The sequence below is a fragment of the Stegodyphus dumicola genome, chromosome 1 (genome assembly GCF_044657685.1).
Source record: "Stegodyphus dumicola isolate Sdum_Otavi_A_Nest chromosome 1, ASM4465768v1".
Taxonomy (NCBI): Eukaryota; Metazoa; Arthropoda; class Arachnida; order Araneae; family Eresidae; genus Stegodyphus; species Stegodyphus dumicola.
Window position 1 is genome coordinate 109,449,282 of NC_140768.1, and position 22,578 is coordinate 109,471,859.

A 22,578-nucleotide genomic window follows, 5' to 3' on the forward strand; every position below is an offset into this window, starting at 1 on the left:
AATAACAGTATAATTCTTAAATAAAAACAAAAATGACCATGCAGGAATAAAATCATATTAATTAATATACAAGTAGTCTGCTGAATAACAAGTAATGAACAGTTTAAAACTTTTGATTTTTAAAAGTGCAAAAATAACATAAATAGCTCCTGATAGCACAGTTTTATATTTACAACTTAAAAATTACCTTTAAAAGAAGGAGGGAATCAGTATACAGCATCCTTTTTTTTTATTGGAAAAAATCTAGTGTGTATACCACGACTTCCTTCTAAGGATTATTAAATTATACATTTTTTCCCGCATTTCATTTAAATTTATTTCCTCGAATTTCATTAGAGATACATTTCTCATTCAATTAATTCAGTTTTCACTTCGGGGCAAAGCAAAAATACATAAAAACTCAAATTATCTTCATTAAAAATTGAAAGATAAAGAAAAACATAAAACATCAAATACAGTTAAAAACAATTAAAATTTCTAAGCAAAAACCAGCAGTTCAGCCAGCAGGCAAGATGGCAGATTTTTAATTGTACAAAACTAAAAGTTTCCTTTTGATCCCACTGGGCAAAAAGACAAAGAAGGTGCAGAAAGACTTAATTCACTATTCCACCAACTTTCAAAGGTAAACAAATAATAACTCGTACGATAAAAAAAAAAAAGAATTAGGCTTAGCCATGTTTAAACAACTTTTAACTGAGCTTACTGAGCCAAGTAACACAGTAGGTACTTTAAATTTGCTTTTTTACGTATTTACATGTTTGTTAAAATATATATATATTTGTGTATTTTTGGTGCAGCCGATTGCAACAAAAATAAGAGGTGCACAACTAAACGTTATAGCAGTGCCATATACAACATTTCAATGTTCTGAGGATTTAATTTTTGAGTTATGCGAGATACATACATACGTAGGTACATACAGATGCCACAAAAATTCTCTTCTGAATTCACTTTAAATCAGTTTTATAATTCATTTTGGGAAAAAGAGTTCTTTATTCTGACCTTGCATACAGATGTCATGCAAAAACATCATTAAACTGCACTCGATAGTGGTCCAAATGGATATTTTCATTCAAAAATGATACCTGGAATTTTTTGTGATTACAATACAGTACAAAGTTCGTAATCCGGATATCCATTATCCGGAATGATCTATAATCCAGACCTCAAAGCCACAAACTTACACATGCGCGTTTGATGCATGCGTCCGCTACGCTTGTGCGTAAAGCCAGTAAAGCATTTAACCATGCGCACTTCCGATAAAGTTACGTTGAAATTCCAAAAGTTACACTGAAAGAAATGCTTAATAAAGTAAACAAATAAATACTACGCCTCTTTTTTTTTTTTTTTTTTTTTTTCTTTTTGTAAATTTTGATGCGTTTTAGATCATAATTGCTCTTTATTTCATAAATTACAGTTTAACATTTTAATTGTATAATTTTTGCATGCCATATTGTAGAGACATTAGGTATTTTTTTGAAAGCAGACAAGATGAAAAAATAGCAAACACCTTCGCGGGGAATCGAACCACGGACCTCTGGAATACAGGCTCAGTGTGCAGAACCACTACACCATGAAGGACGCTAGGAAAGTGGGAGAAATACCTTATTACGGACTTTGTACTGCATTTCCTTTACTTTGTATACGGAAGTAAAAAAGGGAAGGGAACAAAACAGTTCAAAGACAAGACATAATAGATACCACAATGTTTCTGCATAATTTCAAAAATGGGGCAGACATCAGAAGATATTTCAGATTTAAGCAGACCTTAGACCTTTTTAACATCACAGTTTCACTTCAGAAATGAACGTAATCAAATTTTATAATCAGAGAAAAATATTCCACTAAATTGTCACACAGCCTACATATCAATATTAAATAAATCTTTGAATAACTTCAGAGAGTAAGCTGAATTATTTCTGTAAATTTATTTACATTATACTGTTTGCAGCATATGTTACATACAAATACAAGTATCATTTTAAAATTAAGCTAAAAAGAAATCTTTGGTTGGTACAGATTTTTGAATAACACTGCAATGGTAATTACTAAAAATCTACATAAAACTAAGGTTATGACGAAGAATAAAATTCTCAATAGTATATATATTTTTTAAAAACACCATAATAATTCTCAATTTTCAACAAAACAAAAAGGAGATGCCATGATGATTCAACTCATTTTATTATATAGGTCAAGAGTACTTGCAATGCATACTCGTTAAAATTCACCACAAATGATGGTTAGCCCTATGCATTTAAAGACAAATTGAGATAATGGTGCAGGTTTAAAAAACATTTTGGTGCTATTTCTGGAGCAACAAATGAAAATATCACATATTACAGAAGCAATTTAAATTAGTAGCAGAATTTTAGAACAATTTTAGATGCTAAACACTTTATGATTCAAAAACAAAACTCTGTTCCTATAAATAACCATATTTATATAGAAAACATCTTGGTTTATTCATTCATGAACAGAAACTAAAGACTACAAAATTTTGTAACATACATTAATTAGTTTGATGCAAAAAGCATGGTTATCAGCTTTGAAAAGCTTGGATACCTTAGAATATGGTTGCCTGTCTTGGAAATACATGGTTTGTAATAACATACAAAATTAGAAGATAATTCTTTAAATCAGATTGTTTCAATGCATGCATTTAAGAAATACAGTACAAAACCACACTGTGAGACAACTGCGGAGGATAACAGTAGCAACGATAGCAACTACAAAATGAGAAAATCAGCATAAGTGCAGGATAAAGTATGACGTGTTATGCGTATGCAAATTTTTGATTGCGGAAATTGTTCGTCACATGATGGGCTGATAAAAGCGATAAATGATTTGATATGTATTGATGTTTGTTGTTCAAAAGCAAAATTTAACAGGAAAGAAAAAATCATTTGACAAACTTGCATTTTCAGTATGTTTTCCCGACATCACTTAGATGATTTTATGAGTAGCTGCATTATTGGCAGCACTGAAAAAGGGCAAAATATAAGATGTTGATAGGGAGCTCGATATCAGCCACATTGTTTCAAGGCTTTGGCAATCATTTCAAACAAATGGAATGTGTAGCAAACATCATGGCAAAGGTCGTGTTCACAGTGTGATACCTGCAGAAAATAGGTACATATTTCCTATAAATAAGAAGAGTCAACACAGCACAGCTATTGGGGGTAGCAAATCAGTTACTTGTTGCTAATGGCAAGAGAATCTCCCGAAAAACTGTAGCTAGATGTTTGCATCAAATAGGACTACTACTAGTAGGCATTCTTTTGCCCAGACAGCAAAATACAACCCATTTGCAATGGTATCAAGGGCATCAAAAACTGGACTCAACAGAACTGTGCATACGCAATATTCTTAGATGAGTGTACATTCAGTCTGTTACCAGATTATAAATGCCAACTCACCTGGAGTGAGAGTGGTACTGCTGGCTTATCATCCAGAAAATATCCAGGAAAGGTCCAGTATCAGAGATGCAGTATTATGGAATGAGCCGGCATATGATCAATGGCCGCATGCTCCTACATGTGGTTGCAATGGGGACTATGATTGGCCAACCATATATTAATAATGTTCTGATACCACATGTTCGCATGTTCCATGGTGCTGTCAGTGATAAGCTTGTTTTCGTGGACGACAATGCAACATGCCATTCAACAATCACTGACCAGGAGTGTCTACAGAGCCAGGATATTTGACACCTTGTATGGCCAGTACATTCTTCCTTTGAAAATGTCTGGGATGCTTTGGAGAAGAGACTTGCTGATCAACAATGCCCTCTAATAAACAAGAACACAGTCATCCATGCACTAAGAGAGGAATGGTATAAATTTTCCCGACAGCTGTTGGATAATGTTCTGGGGAGTATGACACAATGTGTGGAATGTTAACATTGCCTTCCATGGTGACCATATCCCAAACTGTCATCTTACACCAGAATGCCTGCATACAGTAATTGCATTTTTTTCACTTTTACGAATTCACAATATGATCATTTTATTACTTGAACACTTTTCAAAACCTTCTTGATTTCAGAGCACAACAATTTATCTTTATTATTATATCCTAGTATTCTGTAATTATTTTATTTCACTTGGAATACAAACACACAAAGCATTATATTGCAGTTTGTGATCTAGCCTTAAAAATTGTCTACAAGTGTATTTAAAGTTCAACTACTTATGAGCTCTACTCTGGGCAAAAAAGTAAAACTTTAACAGGGCAGTTTAAATTAAACTTTTTAAAACAATAAAACTTTAACCCATTAATTTACCAAAACAATAATGTACGAAAATACTTAAATGAAAGTAATAAATATTAATATCTTAAAAAAGTTTTTAAATTTTATGACTATTAAAAAATACGCATGGATAGTTTTAACATATGAGATATTATTGATAGAACATTTCCATTCTTATACAGTGGCTTACATTTGTTTTCCAATACTTGCAATTTTCATTTTTATTTGTAAATATCAGTTATAAAGAAAATGACTTTATTTTTACTTTTATATATACTATCGATCATCTATTTTAAAACCTGCTTGCTTTGAAATGAAAACAGGATTGCCCCCCTGAATAAGCTTGAATGTATTTTGCATTCCAAGTTTTGCTTGCAAATGCTTTCAGGTTTTCATTAAAAATATTTATTTATTTATACTAATCCAGATATTTTTTATAAACACTAAATTTCTTATTCTAAAGGCAGCAAAACATCTCACATGTATATGTCATTAGGCAATAAGTTTTCTGAATTCAGTTTTTAGTATGGATTTTGTTGCCTCATGGTATTTTGTCTGTCAAGACACAAATATTTTAAATTTTGACTCTTCTGCATATATAATATTATTTTGATGTGACAAAACATTGCTTAGTGTAGGTTTTGTGAATGCCAGACATAGTTTCCTTGTTGACAAAGAATTTTCTTTTTGCTGATTGCCCACTGTATCTATGTGCCCTAAATGACTCTTCTAGAACCTTCAAGATTAACTTTTATTGCAAACCATTGCTTTAAATCTGGTGAACATTTTACAGTGGTAATTTTTGGTTTTGCTTATTTTTTCATAAAATAAAATCTGCCAATTACTTGGTGTTAGCTTGGAATACGTTCCAAACTCCATTGCGTTTTCAATGGTTTCATGCAATTTCCATCGTTTTAATACATCAGAGATAGTTAAATGTTTTATAACACGGATTTTTTGGATACTTTGATCATCTTTAAAATGGTGAACAGTTAAATTTTGAAAAGAACTTGGTGTTAAGTTTAGCATCTCGTCATGTTCATGTCAAAAAAGGAACAGTTAAAAATTTTTGCTAAACAAGTTAAAATTTCTAAATAAAAAAATCAAAATTAAAATTACGTCCAAAGGGGCGTTTTTTTAACGTTTTTGAGTGTTACCTTTAGTTATTAAATATCATGTTCTTTGCACTTAAACTATACAATTGATCAACACCAATGTTGCAAAATAATTTTAAAATGAGCATATCTTTAGAATTTCCAATACACAGTTCCGCATGCTGGAGATAAAAAAGTCTTTCCCCCCCTTTAGAGTGTTGCCATTGCTCCCTTTTAAATCTTTGAGTCTGTTAATCAAAAATTCGTTAAAGTTTTACAAAATATTAAATTGATAATAAAACAAATACCAAATTTCAAGTTTGGGCTTTTAGATGCTCATATCTGCAGTAGGATTGTGTCATTCAAAACTGGATGGCTCTAGGTATCGTTGTTTTATCACAATGCGAGAAACATACATACATTTATGCAAGATTCTTCATTATTTATTTTCTTCAAATATAATACAGGGCGACAGTATTTGGTGGCAACAATTTGAAAAGTGATACGCCATTTATAAGGATCCGATGCAAAATATTAAAATAAAAACAATAGTCCTTCAGGGACAAAGCCCTTTTGAACTAATAAGATGATAATTGCAAAGTACTTTCATTTAAAAAAAGGGGGGAGGAAAAGGAAAATAAAAAACATTTCAACAAAACTTTTGAAAATTAATTAGGGAGTTATTGATTAATACTTTTGGAACAAATTGCTTTACTACAAGAAATATTTTGATGATATATGTTTTACAGCAATCAAGGCTTAAAATAGAGAAAAAATAATACAGTCAAAAGTCGTTAATTCGGACACCCATAATTCGGAATGATCTATAATCCGGACATCAAAACTAAAAACTTTCTGCGCATGCGCTGCGTTGACACATGCGCAGAGGCGTTCACGCGTGCGCGTAAGACCTTTTACGACTGCGCATATGAGTGTGCGCAAGTGCAGAATACATTTTCGCGTGCGCATTTTATGTATAATGGACGTATAAGCTAAAATTATCTAATTACCTATTTCAGTTAATGTTGATGATTGCGTTGTTCCTTAATTTTCGAATTGCATCCGGCTTATTATTTTTTGCAGACTGTAAGAGCAATTTTATAAAAGTAAGCTTAAACTTTCGATTATATCAAATAGAATTTCCGATATATATTTGTTATTATGTAAAGGATCTAAAGCAAAAGTATGTTTTGAAATCCGAAATCTGTTTATCAATTTCACGCTGCTCGGCGGCGGGCGCGTAATGAATTGGAAGTTGATTTGTCAGCACTATCCTTATCTTCAGCGCAGATGTTTTTATTTTATTTGGCTTATAATTCCTTACCAAATGTAATATTTCATCTCGATATGCTCAGTCTTTGATATGATTTAAAACAAGTTCCTCGTCATTATAATTCGCTTCCGATAGCGAAGAAAAGTGACAGAGGTTATTGAAAACAAAAAACATTCGATTGGCAAATTAGTCGGTGTTCTTGACACAGCAATTATAAGACTTGAACGGCGGAACTTTGTAACTGAACAAGAAATTATGTCTGTTTAATAGAATTAAAGAGAAAGTATTATCACATGAAACGAAGCAAAACTTAAACAACTTACATTGAAAGAAATGTTTAAAAAAGTAAACAAATAAATATTAAGCTTTTTCTTTTTGCAAATTTTGATACCCTTTAGATCATAATTGTTCTTTATTTCATAAATTACGGTTTCATATTTTTAATTTTAGAATTTCTGCATGCCATCTTACAAGATTTAAACTGATGATCTATAATCCGGAAAAATCGATAATCCGGAATCGCCGAAGTCCCGACGAGTCCGGATTAACGACTTTTGACTGTACGTTAAAAAATCTGAGGTCTACATTTCAATATTTAGTATAAGATGTATGCAAATAAATTTAAAAAATACAAATGTCTGAAAATAAATATAAACCACTGTACATGGCATGGAATACATCAAATTTGGAAAATATATTCCTTGCCATGTACAGTGGTTTAGGTTTCAAGTAATGAATTAGGAAGAAATACTCTACTAAAAACTTTTTTTTCTTACCAGAAGATTTTACGATAATGAACAACTTCATAATTGAATCCAGAAAACATTATATTCATTAATGCTGATAAGAGCTACCATAAAACATGAAATTTTATTTATAAAGCTTCACAACAAGTATACGGCTGAAATTCAGCTTTCATTTCTCTGATTTCTCTGATTGATGTTTAATTTGAAACAATTTCTGTTACCAAGCACAACAAACTAGTTATCGAGTTAAATACAGGCAACTGACTACTTTTATGCTTTTACTACAATATCCAGTGAAATAAATAAGATTTTAGAATTTATACCAACAGTAAGTCATTTTAATAAATGGTGTTTCAAAATAAAACTAAAGAGCTAAGAATGAAACTGGATTGAATGAAGGTTTAATAAATATAGTTACTTATTATAATGTACACAGTGCCACTAAATTTCATTATTTATTTCTGCAGGACAATGACACTTCTAAAGACAAGGAAGACAGAACAAGTACATTTGTAAAAGAAGAATGAATAACAGTTCATTTACAGGTGGAGATGTTATTTATGAGCTGAGCAAATTGTTTCTGATATCAGCTGAGTAAAATGTTTCGAAGTAAGAAAAACAAGATATTACAGTACCTCTTTATTTGCTTTTTTTTAATACCTTTTATCTATAGGTTATTAATTAACCCTCTCAATGTTATGGATGTAAAATTCCATATAGAAGGGTGACTTTAGTATTCATTACATATGAAAATTTCCATCAGCTTTTAATGTATCTGATTTCTGGTTGGACATATAGTGGAAGAAAAAGAATCGAGGTACAAAGGGAGAGTCATTTTTTAATCATAATTAAGAAAATACCATTTATTCATGATATTGTGAGGAACTTTGAAATTTCAGGGCTAAACTCGTAATGTTCAAAGGGTTAAAATATAAACTCTTATAATTTGAAATGAGTGAGGTGCATGCTTCTGATATGTCACTTTTTTTATTTTAAAATTTAAAAAACTCAGAGAAAATTTTGGAAAAAAAAAAAAAAAAAACCCTAATTATTTTCCACTTCCATGATTTTCCAGGTAAGTGCGGACCCATAAAACAATATCTGATTAAAATACGTGCCAAAATAATAATTACAGATTTCTAAGCTTAAATAATTTAGCAGAAACATATTTCTAAACACTGAGATTTAGTACTTCAGTTCATATACAAAACAGTAGTGATTTCTTCTTCAAGGGGCATTCAGTGCATGAAATTTTGAAAATATAATTGTTAAAAGATAGTGACTTTAGAAAAAATAATGAATTGAAACATGTTAAATATTTTTTAAGGTCATTATATGAATTTTTTTATTGAATTAGAAAGCAACATGTTATTTAAAAGACCATAAACATCACATTAATTGATACTGGATAGAGTAAAATCTTGTTGAAAAAGTTTGTGTTTGGTGAGAAATAACTGAGTGGCTTTGTTGAAAATTCACACTTAGAAGAAAAGCAAAATAAATCTTTACAGAATTGGAAAAGCACTTATAAAAACTGCACCTGATGGTCCAAAAGCTGAACATGTTGCTTGAAAATGTGCAAGATCATCTTTTTTAACTCTGTCACTAGATTTCCTTTCAGCGTCCTCTTGCGAATCATGTTCAGCTGACTCCAACATTGGAGGGCTGAGAATAGTGTTATGAAGAGTATTTGTACTACCGTCAGCAGTTCTTTTGAAAAAGCTGTGCTGAAGGGCATGATAGGGAGTTATTCGAGTTTTAGGGTCATAATCTAACATTCGCAGGATCAAGTCTTTGAACTTCAAATAATCTGAAACACTGTGACCAGGTTCTCCTTGTCTTCTGCCCCCAGGTCCACCAGACTCAACACCAAGAATGTCATGCAGTTTTCGTGAGCCGGGTGGTCGGTACTAAAAATAAAAAAATATACATCAGCCATACACAGACAGAAAACAGCTCCATGCAGAAGACTAGACAAAAGAGGAAATCATACATTTAACCTAGAGCAAAAATTTTAACTAGTTTCTTCAAAATAACAAAAATACCTGTCATAAAACCACTTTTTGGTACCATGATATTTTTGATTTTATGCAGAAACATTCAAAGTAGTTGCAAATAAAGTGCAGTTATTGCATTTTCCAGATAGTGATGCTAAAAACAGATGCAATAAATGTATGGTGGATATAAGTCATGCTTTTAAAATGTGATAATTTTACTTATATGTATAATATTCTTTGACATTTTAAGCATACATGAAAGTAAATCATATTTGATAGCTCATACACATTACAGCTTAACCTACAATAATTGTATAACACACAATTAACAGACTTGACAAAATAAAATGACATCTCTTCTTAGAAATAAGTATGGATTATAATAATTTACAGAAAGTCAATACTTTAAATAATTCCTAACAATTATTTTTATTATACGCACTTATAAGTACACATTCCATAATATTACAATTCTTGTGTTTAGTTTTTAATTAAAGCAAAAAATTAATTATAAAAATTTAATTTATTAACAGGCAGGTTCATTAATTTTTTTTACAAAAATTTCTATACAACACAACTTACTGAATATGACTAGGAACATGAGTAGGAAATGAAATATTTCTATTCAAAGTTATCATATATTGAGCTATATAAGAAGTCTCCGCAGTTTTTTGGTAAATTTTTGAAAAAAAATTTTCTTTACTGAAAATCATTTTTAATCATGTAGATATTGACCATTACTATCTATGACCTTTTGCCATTTTTCGGGTAGCTTCATAATTCCATTGGTGTAGAACTTCTGTGGTTTGTCGTTGAAAAACTTGGCCAAGTGATTTTCAGCAGCACTTTGGTCAGCCAATTTTTTTACCATCAAAAGAGTTTTCCAGAGACCAAAACAAGTGGTAGTCAGATTGTGTAAGGTTTGGCTTATATGGTGAACGAATCATAACTTCCTAACCAAGTTGCGTCAATTTGTTCTAAGTCATCAAATATGTGTGTGGCTGTGCATTGTCATGATTGAACACAACTCCCTTTCTGTTGGCCAATTCTGGTCACTTTTTCTGGATTGCTTTGTTCAAATGGTTGAGTTGTGCACAGTACAGGGCCGAACTGATGGTTTTGCCAGGTAGCCGCAGCTCATAATGGACACCCAAACATCGAGCCCAAATATGGTACCCAAATATTGAGCTTCTTTTTGTAGCCTGATCTTTTCAAATGATTCCAAACTGTCATGTGGTTGATGTTAGTGCCTCTGCTATTTCCTGAGAGCTTGGCACAGCAGTCTTGCTCCACCAGTTGCAAACTTTCACTTTTTCAGTGACTGGGCGACATCAAAATGCATCTTTGACATTGAAACTTCCGGAATGAAATCGAGAAAACCACTCTTGGGTCCTTTGTTCACTCACAGCATTCTCACTGTACACTTCACAAATTTTTCGCCATGGTTTTGCAGCAGTTTCACCTTATTTATAGTAAAAAAGCACCAGGTAGCATAGTATTTCTTCGGATATTTCACTCATTTTCAAATCAATATAACTTTTCACATGAGCAACAAATTAGAAAACAATCTTCATTAACAATGGAAGCTGAATGTCACCTTTTAAGTTTGAGACAATTGGGTGAGTGTTGTCGGATAATAGGCATCAACACCATTTAGTTGCAAAAAACCGCAGACTTTTTATATGACCCAATACAAATGCAATTAGCTTTACATTTTTAGAAGTAAAATGTTTAAATAAATTGCTTGAAAAATTCCTTTTCCAATATTTTTAATTTGTGGTCTTAATTAAGTAGCAATCTGAAATGAATTCCAGTTAACCCGTCAGCACACGCGCTGGGGTAAAATTCACCCCACGTGTAGTCTTTTCTTAGAAAATAAGGGAAGGTCGTACATGACCTTTCTAGTACTTCATGTACCTTTCAAGATCAAGGTTAGGAAGGGGTCGTCCAGAGGAATTTTTCCCATGTCCTTGGGATTTTGTGTTTTCGGGAAGGAATGTGCAATGGGATTGTAGCTACCCCGCGCGTGTACTAGCGTTTCACTTTTAGGGAGACATTCATTGAGATGAGTGCGTACGAGCGAGAACAGTAACGACTGAGGGTTCTTCTTACTAGTGTTGAAACTGATAGTGAAACTGAAGATTCCGATTCTGAGTGCGATAATATTTCTGAAAGCGCTCACGAAACTGATTCTGACCAGTAATGTGATGATTCACATGATTTAGGGAGTGTATCTTCTTCGGCATCAGATGATTTTTATGTTTGAAAAGATGGAACAATTTGAAGTAAAAAAATTACCCTCGAAAAACGTTCGGACACAGCCGCACAATATAGTGACACATTTACCTGGTGTCAAGAAAAGCTTTAGAAATTTGAAAAATACAACTGTGTGTTTATTGCAAATTTTTGATGAATAAATAATGGAAGATTTGGTGAAATCAACAAATATTTACATTTCATCAAAAAGAAACAAATTCTCTAGAGCACGTGATGCACAAGAGACAAACGTAGCTGAATTGAAGGCTTTGCTTTTCCTATATTGCGCTGGAGTGCTGAGAGCAGCATTTCTCAAAGCAAAGATTTGTGGTCCGCTGACAGAAGCGAAATAACTGTTTTTCAAATAACAATGTCTAACAACCGATTCCACTTCCTGTTGAGGTGTATTAGGTTTGATGATATAAATTTACGAGCAGAGCAAAAGATGACGGCTAGACTTGCACTTATTAGAAATGTTTTTGAAATATTTATCAAAAACATACGAAAAATATATTATATGAATATTGTACTATAGACGAAAAATTAGAACCCTTTTGAGAAAGGTGTCAATTTAGGCAATATATAAAAAGTAAGCTCCCAAGATATGGAATAAACACTTTTTCTTTGTGCGATTCTCATACATTTTACGCATACAACCTAGAAATTTATACAGGTCAGCAGCCTGTCGGACTATATAGACAATCAAATGTGGCACTAGATGTTGTACAAAGACTTATATATTGCACCCATAAGTGGCACTGAAAGAAATATAACTATGGATAATTGGTACATGAGCATTCCTTTGACCAATGAATTATTGAAAAAGCACAAATTGACATGTTTTGGGACACTTCGAAAAAATAAGAGTGAAATTCCAGAAGAATTTCTGCCAAATAAAACAGGCTTCTGTACTCTTCGCGTTTTGGGTTTAGAGGTAAAGAATTAACTCTTACTTCAAATGTTAAAAAAAAAAAAAAAAAAAAGCGTAAATTGGTTTTTGTTCTATCATCCATGCATGAGGATAATCAAATTGATCCAGCAGCAGCTCAAGCTCGAAGTGATAACTTTTTGCAACTCTACAAAAGGTGATCTTTATATTGTTGATTAGTTATGTGGTACTTAGCCTGTTTCAAGAGAATGCCGCCGCTGGCCTCTAAAGGTATTTCTCGAACTAATAAACATTGCAGGTATAAATGCTTTTATTATTCATCGATCAAATAACGACCAAGTGAATATGAACCGAAGAGCTTTTCTCAAAGATTTAGCATTAGAGCTTGTAAAAGAACATGCCTAAAAAAGGGGCTGCCATTCTATCTCTCTCGAAAAAACTGGAGTAAAAAGTTTGGCAGGAATAGAAGATGCAGCAGACCTTCACCCTAAGAAATTGTTTGTAAAAATATGTTGTCACACTATGTGAGGATTATTCAAAACGAGATTATTTGAATAATAAACTCAAGTAGGAGGGGAGGGGGCGGAAAACCTATGTATTACTTATATTTTGTAATAATCGTATTTAGAATCTATTCTTTGATATGAATAATTGTATGACATTATAATGAGTTTGGAAAATTTATTTTTAATAAACTAATTATATAAAATTAACATTAATAATATATTGAATATAATTAAATCCCTTTCTTGATAATAATGTGATTTTATACAGAATATGAAAATTACTGCTGCCTTGCAATGAACACTGAAAATTTGTAAAAATAAATTAGTACAATATAGAATTATTACCCTGATATGGATTATGACATGACAGAAATGCCAAATTTAAGCACATGAAAACAGCCACAAAATTATCAGGATCAGAAGCAAATTAGTCATTGCCAACCAATCAGATGGATGTGCTGCTGTTGAAGAATCATGAGAAATTTTCAATACGGCAATGGCTGTAGTTTGAGGTCATGGACATTTGAAAAATGTTTATATACTGATTAAATTTACAATCGTAGAAATTTCAGAGCAGACAGTATTTTATGACACTCTTGTACTTTCGATGATTTGTTTACAAATTTTCCGTTGCCAAAATCATTATATTTTGTACTGACCCATAGCGTACCATGTAGAAATATTATCATTGTTATATAATATATTGTAATTTAAAAAAATCTGTTGACTTAATTTTCCTACTAATTACTTAAAATCAATGACATCATGAACAACATCAGAGGCACATAAAAAAGGAAAGCATTGCTTATGTAGTGATGAGAATACTCATTACATTTGCGTGCTATTATTTTTAGATTATGAAAACATTAGAAACCATAGTTTTGTTGTAAATGCTACATACCGATACATTTCAAATTTATGGATTTATTACTATGCATGATGAAAAGCAATTGTATATGCACTCACTAAAATACATCTTAATCATTACATTAATACTAATAAACATACACCTACAACTTCTAAACCATGTTCTCTCTCTGTCTCTATGTATTTGTAAATATATGACTTATCACATGCAGTTTATTTAAAGTCGCTTCTAATTCATATAATGATAATACAATTGGTAGCAATTACATTCACCAGTTCTTTGCATATTATCTTGATTACACAGCTGAAAAATAATTGATAAACAAAGACACTAAAGAGTGTACACTTTTTGTTTCGGGGCTAATACATAATTATATCATATTTATGATTTCCATGGTATAAATATAACTTATGAATGACTGTAAGGATATAAATATCAGACATATAGATTTTTGATTTTTGTCATAAGTTATTCTTTTATGCTTTTTTTAATTATTGTTTATGGACAGAACAGTATTTATGAGCTGCAAATTTTAGCCAAAGAAATTTTTTTTTGCCAATTCAATTTCGGCAGTGTGCCAGCAACATTTCATGACAGTGCAGATATCTGAGAGTACCAGATATACACATATGTAAATATCTAATGTCTGATAAACAGACATATAGATTCAGCACACATTTAAATTGGTCTTCATATTTGCAAATTTTACAGATGTAATTGATTGCTATAACCAGAGTTATGTTTATCTGTTAAATGGACATTATGCTATTCTTTAAGTAAATAAATGCATACAATAGCATGGAACACTGATACTAAAAAATTACAACATTAAAATTAATTACATAATTTTCTCTTAATTCTGATTTACATGATTTATATAATTCCCATTTTATTCATGAACAACCTTAATAACTATGATTAATCTCTTTGTATGATTTATTCAAAGGCCCTCCCTCCCCTTAGGCAGATAGCCCTCGAGTTCTTTGCCATATATAAATAAACCTCTTTGGATTTTTTTTTTTTTTTTTTAATTTTCAGACTCAGTAGTGTTGAGATTAAAGTGATCAACTTAATGGCCATTAATTTTCTTTCATCCGCCATAATAATAAACGAGTTTAAAATGTTAAAAAGAAGAAACTGAAATGCTTCAGTGAGTTAGCAATACAGCATGAAATTTGAAAACAAATGCCGCTTTTACCAATCTGAGCGATAAATGATTTTTCTTTGGTGTTCAAGTATGTTTAGCAAGAGAAGATGGTAACCTGGCTACATAGTTTTGGTGGAAATGAGAATTCCGAGAAATGTTTCTTTTGATGTGCTGTCTTGTGCAGCTATAGCAGATGTTATAGCAGTTTTAGTACTAACAATGAATAATAGACATATATTATTTCAGAAGTTTCTAAATCCTAGGTTAGGAAAACTACACAGAAGATTAAAAAAAAGGGAGAAATATACGGAGAAATATAATAATATAGGGAGAAATATAATAATTATTTTAAAAAAGCAGATTTCATAACAAAGTTCAACTGAACTGTTCATTATTGCAGAGATAAGGGGGGAAAAAATATTTGAACGGTGGATGAAATTTCACAGATCTACCAGTTTCACACTGATGTTCCATGATTATGCAGCAGCATGATTTTTATCTTGATATTACAAAGCTGCATTTTTTTTTTTTTTTTTGCATAAAGTTAACCTTAAAACAAGCATGAGAAAATTCGCCATTTCTGGAATTTTTGTGCCTAAATAAAGGACATGTTTTGCTGATAAATAAACAAACTGTTTACATGTATTAAACAGCTCTTCATAGGGGCGAGGACTTACAGCTCTTCATGTTGGTTGTGGGGATTATCAAAACTCCCTGCATATATATACAAACGTAAACTGGGAAAAGTATTTGTAATAAGGGCTTAAAACATTTCCTGAACATAATGCTGCTTAAGATACAATTTGTAAATATTGACTAAGTTAAAACTAAACAGGCAAAAGAAAAACATGCAAGAAAATGCACAATATATTATTAATTGAACAAACAGTATTGCAAATTATAAATGGAGTTGACTTAAATTAAAACTAAAAAATGGAGTCAAAAAATCATATAAATTAAAATACAGCAGCAGAAATGACTAAAAAGAAGGAGAAGCTTATTTTTATCATCAAACTTACGTTGTCAAGAGGGGGGTAAAGTTTTCTTATGAGAATACACTTTTTCTGGATAGATTTACTCTGTTTCTGTAAGCTTAAAATTATACAAAGCTCTGAATTAATAATATAAACACATTCAGTACCCCTAAAATATACAAACTACTCCCCTACAGAACAATTCTAAAACATGCAAACAAAAAACATATGCAATATTACCAATCCTATACATCAGTTCATGATAGCTTTCACGTAGAAATGTCTTATCCATGTATTCGAGCTATTCGAGAAATTCATACTTTTCTGCAAGAGGAAGGACATGCAAACTCCAGTTACTCTCTGAACCAGACTTTTTACTAAAACTGGCATATTGCACGATATATTTGACAAACTAAATGCCTTAAATGTGTCTCTACAAGGCGATAATATGCCCATCTTGAAACTATTAGAGAAGATTGCTGCATTTAGAAGAAAACTGCAGTTGTGGATAAGAGAAATGAACGAGGATGGCAGGCAATATCATTTCCCCAAATTGTATAAATACACATCGTCTAATGAGCTAATTGTCTCTCAAAAATTGCTGTTTCTTTTCACGGAACACCTTTCGAAGCTCACTGAATGCTTCGCATAATACTTCGTGGATGAAAACATCGAGAAATATTCATGGATCCAAAATCCTTTCCATGCTCAAGCTCCAACAGAATTCACTTCACAAGAAGAAAAGAAGAAGAGAGTCTCATTGAACTCTCTTGCGAAAACAGCCTTAAAACAAAATTCGCTTGTTCTGATTTGGTGGAGTTTTGGACAATCATCAAAAGTGAATATCCAACTAAGTTCCATAGCTTTAAGGATTCTCATTCCTTTTGCAACATCATATTTATGTGAAATCGTATTTTCAGCTGTAGAAGAGGAGCAAATGTTGTTCAAAGATCAATGGGGAGCAAGAAATGAGTATGGCAGTGTCAAGTCTTATCCCTCTCTTTGAAAAACTTTGTGGAGATCAGCAAGCTCACGTGTCCATTTGTATTTTTTTTTCCCTATTTTTCTTTAATAATGATAATATAATATTCTTATGTTATCAATTCATTATATACCTATAATATAATATTCTTGTGTTATCAGTTCATTATATACCTATATGAGTCTCAGATTGTGGTTGTTTTCATTTCTGTGCTTAGTCACTAGTATCAATATAGAGTCGTATTTAATGAAGTGTGATTTGCTATGACACTATGTAGTAGGCAGGTTGCAAAGCATAAACCTTGTACTACACTTTGCTGAACATCACTAGGGCACCGTGACAAAATACTAAACCTGTAATCGCACTGCCAACTGAAAAAGTTTGGGAACCCCTGCACTATGTAATTCTTTCCCACACATCCATACCATTTATCCTAAAAATAAGGTTTAAGAATGGCCTTCATATCGCTACACAATACCTCACAGGTTTTCATTACGTTAGGCATGTTACATAAAACCTATCATTTTCAACCTGTGTATTTTTCTAATTAAAAAAACTTTTTCGCAGAGTCAAGATTCTGTAGAAATCTGAAAGCAAAAGCTTGAGAAATAAATTAGCTACTAATTCAGAAATATACAGACAGCAAAAAGTTAAAAAAAAAAAAAAAAAAAAAAAAAAAAAAAAAAAAATTGACATGTCTTATTAAGGCACATAAATAATAAATATGAATCTTTAAAGTTATATAGTTTACAATTTTCAAATTTGAAATGAATTTACAGGTAAAATTTAGGTAACATTAACAGTTTTTAAAGGCTGCATATAGACTCTTTTTAAAGATGTATGCAAACCTTTTTTCCATCTTTCAGCTTTTTCATCACGTATGTACCATTAACAAGTTTCTCAAAAAACTTCCTTGATTTATGTCCTTGATCAAGGATTGGCTTTGGAGGCATAGCAATAACTTCTATGATTTTATTCATCTGATCAACCTATGGAAAAAAATGAAAAACGGAGAAAAGAATTAAACAATGGGCAAACACTGTAAATTCCTAGCAAAAAAATTCAATGTGCTGCATAATTTAAAGCTGTAATATTTTCATAATAAATGCATAAATATTTAAAAAAATGAAACACACCTTCAGCATTTATTAAATTAAGACAACCAACAATCTTTAAAGCAATGAACACAGAAGGTTGTGTTCCCCCCCCCAAATATTGTTATAAATGTATTGGCTTTCTATGAATCTATGGTTCTGTATGAAATCTGGCACTGGTTCCGGGTTTATGTGAATAACAAATCAGTTATTCTTAATTCAAATAGCACTAAAGTCAATCTTTTGGCCTATGAGTATCATTAACAAAATCTACTTTTAGCATATGGAAAGAAATTTTTTAAAAATTTTTTCTGTCAACATTTCTTAACATTTAACTTAAATCTGTAAACATCGCCAAGCGTAATGTCAACATAAAAGGTTACATGCTGTTTCTCAATTTCCAATATATATATATATATATATATATAAAATTGTTTAGGTATCACTTCATGAACCATTACTCAAGTTGTCATGGGTTGATAAATATGCGGTGATGAAAGCAAAATATAATAAATAATGATTTTCCAGATTGGCATCAGTAGTATAAAATATTAGTAGGTGTAATATAATGTTTTGGTTTGAGATGTATTGACTGGCAACTATGGAGCCAAATTATTGATCATACAAAATTTATGCTAAAATGATTGTTACTTTAATAATGAAGTCAATTAGTGCTGAAGTGAAATTAAGAATCGGGACTCTGCACATGTTTTATTACGTCGGGAGGGGGAATCTAATGCGCATGTGTACAGCATGGGAAAAAAATAAAATTAAAAAAGAAAGTTGGTAGTGGTCTTTGAGGTCCAGATTTTAGATCATTCCAGATATTGGACGTCCGGATCTCGGACTTTGTACTGTACAAAACATTTCTGTGACTAGCGAGTTACACTGAATGAAAATGAATTTTTTTTTGCCCAGAAATATTTCATTCATTTGACTATTCTTATCTTGAAAGTATAACAAAAAATTAACACCAACGAACATAATATCCATTTAAAATACATTAAGACCTTTATATAAGTATATAATATTTTAAGCTTTATCACAAGTAATTTCTACTGTAGCAGTCTGACACACTATGACATATGACATTAACAAAATAAATACCTATTTATCATGTATTATACACGCCAAATTTTAAAACTAAATCACATAAATGATAAAATTATTACACTAACATACTAAATTATTAAATTAGTATATTACCTATACTAAAGAACAATTTTGCCATTTTATTTTTCATCATTGCATGCCTACCAACTAACTCCTGGAAACTCAAGATGTGGAATAGCCTCAAATATTTTTTTGAAATTTTTAAACGAGTAGTAAAAAACACAAAGCTATTTCACAACTAAAACACACACACGAAAAGGGGGAATGAAGGGGGAGCACACGATAATTAGAGCTTTAGAAGTTAATACAGCAGTTGTACAAATAACAGTTGAGTGAAATATAATAACCATTGTCAATGAAAAATGGAGGTGGGGAGAATTGACTAACAACAAAACAAAATGTCTACAACATTTTACTGCTGCTACATTACAATGCAAGAGCACGTTTTGAAGACACTGCCTTTGACATCCTGGGAATTCTTCCAAGAACTGCTAAAGCAGCAAATATCTCTTCATTGTCACTGATTGCTTATAAAATGGCATGAAGCAAATTCTATCTCTGATAAAGAAACTGTCACAAAAGCAGAAGTAATGATGGAGTATTGGATTTCCAGGTTTGGAGTGCCTCTTCAGCTACATTCCAATGAAGGAATAAATTTTATCTCATCTGTAAAATATTTAGCATAGACAAAACCAGGGCCTGACTTAGCCCAATTGGGGCGTGGGGCAAAAACTTCCTTGGGGACCACCCCCCTCTACTTCACTACATCAGTCTTGATGAACCGAACTTTATGGATGTATTTAAATTTTTTCACCTCATTATAGATACATAAGAGGAAAATAGAATAGAACCTGAAATACCTATAAAGTCCCCCCCCCCAATTAATGGTCAGACAAAATAATCGTTCTGTCCATTTTATTAATTTTCTGAAAATTCTATGTCCATCATTAAAAGGATATAGCACATCTGAAGAGTCACAATTTGACAAAAAAAAAAAAAAAAAAAAAAAAAAAAAAAAAAATTCTACTTAAATTTATAATTAGAAGATGCAAAGACGTTTTTAGCAATTTGAAATAATTAACAAAAAATACCACAGACAAGTCCTATGCATTTAGAGAATAGGCTAATAAGCTTTTTTCGATGCACGTCTTCATAACATAAGAGCATATGGTTCTGCCTCTTGTTTGTCATAGTATTACAAATCCAGTTTGGCAACAACTAGCAAGCAACAGCTGAAAATTAAAACTAAAAACACTTTTAGTCTTGGAATCCAGGTTGATTTTCACAGTCTTGCAAATGAAACTAATTAATCAAAAGAACATTTGACATTTTGTGAGAATTTTGAGAAAATACACTTATATTTGATTACCATAATTTCCGGAAGAAAGGCCACATCAGCGTAAACGCCGCACTCGAGAAAAATGGCGGGAAAAAAATTAAATTGCGCGTGACATCGTCGTGGGCCGTATAGATGCAAAATCTCAACGTAAGTCCTGATATATGACACATCAGTTAAGAAAAATGCATGAAATGAAACCATAACTCAAAAATAAATTAAAGTTAAGAAATGTTGAAAATACATTTACGTTCACGTATATACTTATATTTACCCACTAAAGAAGTCCATATTTGTAATACTTAGACTATATTATAAAAAATGTTGCAACAACGAAATATAAAATTTGGATGACAAAAGGAAATTTTAAATTTTACTTACAAAAGTATTTACAGCAAACTATACATCATATGAAGCCATCAAAATCTGATTCTTCACTATCTGAATTAAAAAGATTTAGCAAATCCTGATCCAAGTCCAAGTCTTCCAGATCGCCACATTCATCCTCTTGGTTTACAGTCTCTTTACCTAAGGATATAATTTCAGCTTCTTTGAACTTTGCTATTATTGACGATGTTTTTAACGATTTCCACGCACTTCCTACCCACTCTGCAACTTCTTCATAAGAAGCTCTATGCATTTTACCGCTTTTGGTATACATATGCAATCCTTCACTCATGCAACAATCCCACCACTTTCGGATTTCAGCTTTGAAGGATTTAATACCTGACAAATCTAATGGTTGTAAGATTTTTGTCAAACCACCACAAATTATTGCTATGGTCGTAGACAATTTTTGACATCTGGTTTTCACTGACTCAAGTAAATGAGCACAAATGGAATCCATTATCAATAACCCTTTTGGTTGGAAAAAAGATCCCTTACGACACTGCCAAACTTTTTGTAGCCACTCATGCATGATTGTTTCGCACATCCAGCCATTCTCGTTTGCACAAATAATTATGTCATTAGGAAAATCTCCCTTCAGAATAGTCTTTCGATTAAAAATTACCATAAGTTTTAGCTTGTCACCTTTTGCGGCACAAGCTAACACACATGTAAATGACGTTCTTTCATGCCCCGTCGTAAACACAGATACAGTTTTTGCACCAGTTTCATCAACAGTTCTGTTTGCAGGAGAGTCGAAAGCTAACGGTGTTTCATCCATATTTATTATCTGTGATTAAAGAAGTATTTTTTTGTCAATAATATCTGTTACATATTTTAGAAAAGATGCCTTTTTATCCTGCCAGTCCATTGGTAATTGTTGCCCGACTGTTGTTCTAGTATGCACAGAAATATTTTTTCTTTTCATGAATCTGCTACACCAGTAAGGCCCTCCTTTGAAATTATTTATTTTCATTTGTTTTGACCACAAAGCAAATGCCATACATATAGAATGTTTTTTTTATGTATTCAATTTAATTATTGCTATTTTTTATTGTTTATGATAGAAATCATGATGTGCGATGAAGAACTTTTGAAATTTAAAGTTGTTTATATTAATAAAAGGAAGTTATTTTGTCTCATTGAAAACGAACATTAAAAGGCATCCGATTTGAAGTACTAAGACCTAAAACATGTATGACTCTACCGTCATTTTGTGTTATTTAGAGGTTAAAGATCAGTAATCAATTGATTTTCACTCAAAAATTTCGGAAGGAAGAGGAGAAAAAAAATTCGCAAATTGGTGGTTTCAGGGCGCGACCACCGCGTGTCAAAGGGTTAAAAAAAGTTCATTAAAGAAGGAAACAAACTTTCTATTTCACATGGGGGCCCGGTGCAACTGCCCCATATGCCCCTGCCTTAGTCAGGCTCTGGACAAAACCCAAATGATGCCTTTACATCCACATGGTAGAGAGGCTTAATTGAAACATGCTTAGCAACCTCTTGGTGATGGTTCCCAAAAGAAGAGGACTGGGATCAGAAGTTATCTCTGTTCTTACTGGCCTATCACAGTGCTGTCCACAAGACTACTGGCTATTCTTCATTCCAGATGCTCTTCCATCAGGACCTTCATCTGCCTTGTGACCTCTTGTTTGGTCGTCCTC

At 31.9% G+C, this 22,578-nt stretch overlaps 1 protein-coding gene across 1 annotated transcript in view; it reads right to left on the bottom strand.

Annotated features, from left to right (window-relative positions):
• Window positions 1-22,578, bottom strand: part of LOC118190138 (dual specificity tyrosine-phosphorylation-regulated kinase 1B-like) — a 226,210-nt gene that overhangs the window by 17,555 nt on the left and 186,077 nt on the right. Inside the window, exons 7-8 of the mRNA XM_035360827.2 lie at window positions 17,833-17,973; window positions 8,906-9,275 (exon numbers count right to left, since the gene is read on the bottom strand). Of these exons, the coding sequence (XP_035216718.2) occupies window positions 8,906-9,275; window positions 17,833-17,973 (511 nt within the window). The remainder of the gene's footprint in view (window positions 1-8,905; window positions 9,276-17,832; window positions 17,974-22,578) is intronic.